The following is a 6,600-nucleotide window of genomic DNA, read 5'->3' as shown; positions in this document are numbered from 1 at the left end:
TGATAGGTCCATATCAAAATTTGTATTCATGAATAAAAAAAGTATCTTTCCAAAATAGTTGAATATAGGAACAGTTCCAAAAAGTGTGATTGTCTCCACCGAGAAATGGCAGAATGAACACATTGGGTCAACAGCCATTGTTGATGTTTGTCGCAGGATGATGACATCATCCTGGTTATCTGACGCTAACTTCTCTTAATGCTTCTAACACTGCTGCAGATAATGTTTAAAATCTAAATATGTTCATAAAAACAATATGGGTGGCAGACACCAGCCATAACTGCAAGTTTGATGTCTTGTAGGGAAGCTTTATTTTATTATTTATTTTATTTACTGCTATTTAACCAGGCAAGTCCCGTTGAGATCTCAGATCTCTTTTACAAGGGAGGCCTGGAGGCAACTTATTGTACATGTTTTTGGGGGTGGGGGGAAACCAGAGTACCCACGGAGAAAACCCACACAAGCACGAGGAGAACATGAAAACTCCACACAGAAAGACCCCAGGTCCGAACCTGGGATCGAACCCAGGACCTTCTTGCTGTGAGGCGTCAGTACTAACCTCTGATCCACCGTGCTGCCTTTAGCTGCATTGGAGCGCTAGCGGTTGCTATTGTCTCAGGATGATGACATCATAACACGAGCTGAGCACCAACAGCAAAGGCTGCGTTCCTTTACAAAATACCTAAATGTGAACTTCAACATTTATGGTTTAACTTTAACATTTAGATTTATGATTTAATAATTAAATATATTTTTAACATTTAAATTTAACATTTAGTAAAAATTAACTAAATATAAGAACAGTGAGTTAAATAACGAAAAATCTCTTAGTGAATTTTTTTAACGTTTCATTTTATGCCTGGCATCCCATACTTTTATCCAGCTTTTATGAGCGTTAAAAACGTAAGTTTTAGGTTGACAGAAAAATGGGGATTTCATTGACTACATAAAATTTTAAGAGAGCATGGAGTCTGTCCACTTCGAGTTATGAGCAATATGTTCATAAACTGTCATCACAGACTGGAGGTTTAAATACAGGAGACGTTTTCAGGTTCATGTGAAGCAGATCTCATCCATCACAACCYTCCTTGACTGCAGCGCTGCGGCACTAATGCACCTCTTTTCATGTTTGCACCTTAAAGCCACAAAAGCCAGTAATAAAGCAGAGGTTCAGCAACAGGTAACATGCACTGACTGTTGTTTTCTGGTAGTGTGTTACAGAGTGGGACCATGGTAACAACATGAATTTAACCTGTGGCATATTTATCATCATTTAAAATTCGATCTCAGACTTTAAGAAGCAGACAACTCAACAGGACATCTCAGCTAATTATTTCTAATTATATGAAGTAGGCCTGCAGAAGCTCCAGAAGATAAACCATCACATACGTTAGACTGCTCCTCATCCCCTGCCTCCTTCTCTTCCTCCCCCTCAAGTCGGTCACAGAAAAACAGAGACTAAATTAGTGTCTAGTGACTAGGAAGTACCTTAGAGCAGCTGCTGCAAAAAGACAGGTGAGTTTAAAAAGTGTTTATTTCTTTTACATAATGTGTGTTTGTAGTAGTGCTTACATTTGGGAGTTCAGAATCTGCTTTGCGGGAGGCGAGCAGTCTGTAGGTGGTCAGATTATTTTCAAAGCTCCTGCAGATTGAAAACAGAGTTAACCTGTTTGGATAAAAGCAAATTATTTCCAATGTGTTTATTGAGGGAAAAGTGTTCAGAGTCAGTCGGATCAATGCAAACAGACAAACTGAAGCACGTTGCCAAACAACTGTGTGGTGTATTCAGACTGGTTCAATATAATTTGGTTTTGATATATTTTATTGTGTAGAAAATAAGAACACTTGATAATGTTTATAAAGTGTGTTTTATTACCAAGACTTGTTTGCTCTGATTAAACTACATGCAGCAGCTCTGCTATCACAGCTTGAGCATTCGGTGCATTGCTTTTTACGGTGGTTTGTTTGCAGGCAGATGGGTCYCGTGCACGTGTCAGAACTTTTGCATCAACCATACCTTCCACGCAGCCTGACTGCCTCTTCAAACTTCTTCTCATCCATGGCCTTCTGCACCTCCTGGGTCTGGTGACAAAACAAAAACAGAGCTGCTTTTTGCAAACAAACTTTTTGTTTCACCTTTTGCTTTTTTTGGTGCATTGTTATTCATCAGGCGGCCMGCGGGCCACATCAGGCCAGCTGGTGACCCAAATCCGGCCTGCCAATTGGTTCATTAATCTCTTTGAGCCCAAACTCCCGGTTTTCTACTTTAATTACGTTTTTTTAGTTAGACATAAACATGTGTGGTATCTACAGAACCGTCAGAATCMTGACTAAAAGCTGGTAAAAATCATTTCCATGAACATCCAAGACTCTTAAAACTACAAGCAGTTTTTACCTTTGCCAAGGTGAGGTAATGTTTTCGGTCGCGTATGTCTGTCTGTCGTTCTGTTGTTCTGTCTGTGGACAACGTTACTCAAAAACTTGTGGACAGATTGTCATGACATTTTTACCACATGTGGATACTGGGCCAAGGAACACACCTTTAAATTTTGGTGATGTTCCGGATCACGACGCGGATACAGGAATTTTTTTCTTCTAACACTCTGAGATCGGCAAAGCTGTGATGCTTTCACAGGGCTTCTGTAAAAACAGTGAGCTGGATTGGACAGCACGGACTTCAAACTTTATAAAAGTAATGTTAAAACCAGATTTAATGATGAATAATTTTTGCCACATATGCACATTTAGAGAATGCTTTTGTGACCAGGAAGTGCGTGACTGCACCATGAAACCTATTTTTCCCCATTTCCTCAAACACACCACATTTCCCAAACAACCAATCAAAACAGTTTCTCTCTACTAGGCTTGTAAACAGAGAGCTGCCGGGCCTCAAAGTTTGGAGACGGGGGGAGCCAGGAAGCACTTTATAAAGAGAGTCAAACCATTACAAACTCATACAAGGAGACAAAACAGACGTTTTACATGGTGAAATGTGACTGATGAAAACTAAGGAGCTTAATCCCACACCAGTTTGACCATGAATAATGTCGGGTGACGAGTCTGAATTTTTGTTTTTCACACTGGACTCCACAGAGAAGAAATCCCGTGCATACTGCTGCTTAAATGTTCACTATGTCAGAACTTATTCAGCAAATGTGTTTCCATCTCTGCTTTTATGCATTAACTCTTACAGGATGGGGGAAATTGGTCTTAGTGGAGGTTTGCACTCTCCGAGTGCTTCTAGTTTTTGTCTGTTTTTGATATGTTGTAATCATGATTAATGAAACAAAATAAACTAATTCAAAAGGTAYCAGATCTTCGTAATACTTGTTTTATTTACATAATGWCTTTATTGTGCTGGATGTTTGGCCCTCATTTGTTGGTCTGCAGTAACTGTGGCCCCTGGAGCAGTTTAGCTGGACAACCCTGCTTTACTGTATGTCTGTGTGTCTGGCTGCTGTAACGTTTGTGTCTTGCACACACACTTACCATCTGAACACACTCCATCAGWGGCAGCCGAACAGCCTGGTTCCCAACTAGAGATACAACGCAGGCTGGCGTGTCAGTAGACGCCTCCAGTAACGCCAGCACTGCCTCCACACCCATACGACTAGCCTGAAAAGTTATTTAAGGAGGAAATGTTCGACTCGGGAAACATGCTGTCATTTCAAATCGTAAAACTTTATTTTTATAACTGCATGACTTACCAAGATCCTATCAAATGCAGATGGGGTCCCACCTCTCTGAACGTGGCCCAAGATAGTGACCCTGGTGTCAAAACCCAGGCGGCTCACTACCAGCTGTTTGCAGAAGCACCATGAATTAGCAGCAGAATGAAAATGCTTGACATTTTCACCAATACCTCAATGTTACACGTGTTTATCTTAGCAATGTAAATAATTTTACAGAGTTGAAGGTTTTCACTCATAAGAAGGATATGCATTTAAAGATCATGCATGCATTTTTCACATAATAATTAAAATTATTTGTGCTTTATAAGATTTTATAGCGAAATAAAAACATTAAAACAACCCAGAAAAGAACCAAAAAATGTGTTGAAAATGATAAAAACAAACAGAGGAGAAATCATGCTAAACTTCTCCTGTCATGTTGAATGCCAAATTATGCACATGCAAGGGGAACTCGCCAGAACAGAAATTATATGAAAAAGTACACGGGTGATTAAAAGTAAAATACAATTAAGTGTCATAAATTAAAATAAAAAAAATACCAATTGTAAAACAAAAACTGATGCATGTTTCCGCTGTGAAGGAATCCATCATCACCATGAGAAGGAGAAAAACTCATGCTTCTGAAGGAGCATCCCAGACACGCCCACCATTCTCCACCATACTTACATCCTTGATATAATCTGGGGTTATTGCCTTGTTGTGGCAATCAATGGCACCCTCGGCTACAATAATAATGTTCAGCCTTTTCTTATCAGCACGGTTCTAGAGAAATATAAGAAGCAGAAGCGTTTGAGAACATGACAGAAAAGTTTTGCACTGCCAAAAGCTGGATAGGACGCTGGAGAGTTATCTCAGGAGAAGTTGACACTGTAGACTGAATTTGGTTTTATGCCATTAGATGAGTTATTTAAATTATTATTATTATTTTATATGGCAAACATCTTAGAGCAGAACAGAAAGTGGATTCCTCTGTAGCTTGTGGGTGACCCCATGAGAATGATTGAATTCCACCACCTGCTCCAGCTTCTGGTTCRCCTCTGCAACAGTCTGAGACTAAAGCTCTACTCACATTTTTCACAGAATCGGACGTTATGTGTCGTCCTTGAATGTCACTGGCTCCTTCAGCAACTATGATAATATTCAACCTGGAACCCCGAGACCGACTCTGAACAATAACAAACACACTTAAATTATCACTCACATGAAGATGTGTGCAAAGCTCTGTGGTGCCATGGAGAATGTGTCGGATTATGTTAATGAAAGAAGTGCCATCAGAGTCATGGTTTCCTAGAATTTTCACACTTCTGAGTTCCAAAGCTACAGTCTTTTGTGTTATGATGGACAGTAGTACATAGGACCRTTATAGAAAGAATAAGTAGGTTGTAATAGCATCTCCAAGAAACTTTGACTTTTTTACATTTGTAGGTTCTAAAGCTGAAGGGCTTTGTGTTTGACGGGTCCAGCAAACAACTGCTAGAGAACAAAGTACATGTCCTTAGCTAGGGTTAAAATCCCACCAGAGTCATGGGTTTTTACAGGCACGCCATAAGTATTTTAGGGTTTTGTTGTGTGATGGAAAAAACATTGGATAGTTGTTGAGAATTTAGTACACTTCGTTGGCTTATTTCAGAGATTAAAAATTTTCACGCTTTAAAAAGATTGTAATAAGATGGAGCAAGTGACTTTGAAGTGACTTTAATAACTTAAAGTTTATTGGTTGAAGGGCTTTGTTGTGTGATGGAAAAACCATTGGGCAGTTCTTGTCAATTAAGTACACTTCCTTAGCTTATTTCAGAATTTAAAAACTTTCACAACTTYAACATACTTTCCTGAGGTGTAGCAAGTGAATTTGAGAGACGTGTTTCTTATTATGTGGCTCTGTAGCGCAATGGACTTCTAGTGACATCCCGAAGGTATTCAAAGGTTGTGGGTTCGAGTCCCACCAGAGTCGTTGATTGTTTGTACATTTCTGAGTCTRACTTCACAGTGCTTCAGGGACYTTCAGCAACTCTTAGTTTATTGGTTGAAGGGGCTTGTTGTGTGAGGGAGATAACATTGGACTAGTTCTTGAGAAATAAGTACCATTACTTAGGTATTTTAAGAATTAAAAATATCATTTACACATACCCTCTATTAGAGTAGCAAGTTTAACTGATGGAATTTGCTTTCAAGAATGTGGCACTGTAGCGCAATGGTCAGCGCATTGGACTTTTAGTAACACCCAGAAGGTATTCAAAGGTTGTGGGTTCGAGTCCCACCAGAGTCGTTGATTGTTCGTACATTTCTTAGTCTCACTACACAGTGCTTCAGGGACGATCAGCAACTCTTTGTTGGTTGAAGGGTCTTGTTGTGTGAGGGACATAACATCGAACTAGTTGTTAAGAAATAAGTATCATTACTAATGTATTTTTAAGAATTTAAAAAAATATATTTTACACATACTGTCTATTGGTATAGCAGGTATAATTGATGGACTTTGCTGACAAGCATGTGGCTCTGTAGCGCAATGGACAGCGCATTGGACTTCTAGTAACACCCAGAAGGTATTCAAAGGTTGTGGGTTCGAGTCCCACCAGAGTCGTTGATTGTATGGATATTGCTGTCTCTCACTTAATAGTGCTTCAGGGACATTAAGCAACTCTTAGTTTGTTGGTTGAAGGGTCTTATTGTGTGAGGGACATAACATTGGACTAGTTGTTGAGAAATAAGTACCATTACTAATGGATTTTTAAGAATTTAAAAAAATATATTTTACACATACTGTCTATTGGTATAGCAGGTATAATTGATGGACTTTGCTGACAAGCATGTGGCTCTGTAGCGCAATGGACAGCGCATTGGACTTCTAGTAACACCCAGAAGGTATTCAAAGGTTGTGGGTTCGAGTCCCACCAGAGTCGTTGATTGT

The 6,600-nt window shown here is 39.5% G+C and overlaps 1 protein-coding gene and 3 non-coding genes across 4 annotated transcripts in view; 3 read left to right on the top strand and 1 right to left on the bottom strand.

Annotated features, from left to right (window-relative positions):
• The window catches only part of LOC106530247 (ATP-dependent 6-phosphofructokinase, platelet type), a gene marked incomplete in the record, with an annotated part of 44,330 nt that overhangs the window by 21,574 nt on the left and 16,156 nt on the right, over window positions 1-6,600 (bottom strand). Inside the window, 5 exon segments of the mRNA XM_014025828.1 lie at window positions 1,573-1,642; window positions 2,018-2,082; window positions 3,490-3,615; window positions 3,708-3,800; window positions 4,359-4,454. Of these exon segments, the coding sequence (XP_013881282.1) occupies window positions 1,573-1,642; window positions 2,018-2,082; window positions 3,490-3,615; window positions 3,708-3,800; window positions 4,359-4,454 (450 nt within the window).
• Window positions 5,870-5,958, top strand: trnak-uuu (transfer RNA lysine (anticodon UUU)). The gene is given in 2 exon segments: window positions 5,870-5,906; window positions 5,923-5,958. It is a non-coding gene; the product is annotated as a tRNA-Lys (tRNA).
• trnar-ucu (transfer RNA arginine (anticodon UCU)) lies at window positions 6,185-6,273 on the top strand. The gene is given in 2 exon segments: window positions 6,185-6,221; window positions 6,238-6,273. It is a non-coding gene; the product is annotated as a tRNA-Arg (tRNA).
• trnar-ucu (transfer RNA arginine (anticodon UCU)) lies at window positions 6,504-6,592 on the top strand. Its single transcript is given in 2 exon segments — window positions 6,504-6,540; window positions 6,557-6,592. It is a non-coding gene; the product is annotated as a tRNA-Arg (tRNA).

This window comes from Austrofundulus limnaeus, unplaced genomic scaffold (genome assembly GCF_001266775.1).
Source record: "Austrofundulus limnaeus strain Quisiro unplaced genomic scaffold, Austrofundulus_limnaeus-1.0 Scaffold503, whole genome shotgun sequence".
Taxonomy (NCBI): Eukaryota; Metazoa; Chordata; class Actinopteri; order Cyprinodontiformes; family Rivulidae; genus Austrofundulus; species Austrofundulus limnaeus.
Note: the sequence above shows the minus strand (reverse complement) of the source record. Positions and strands in the feature narration are given on the sequence as shown.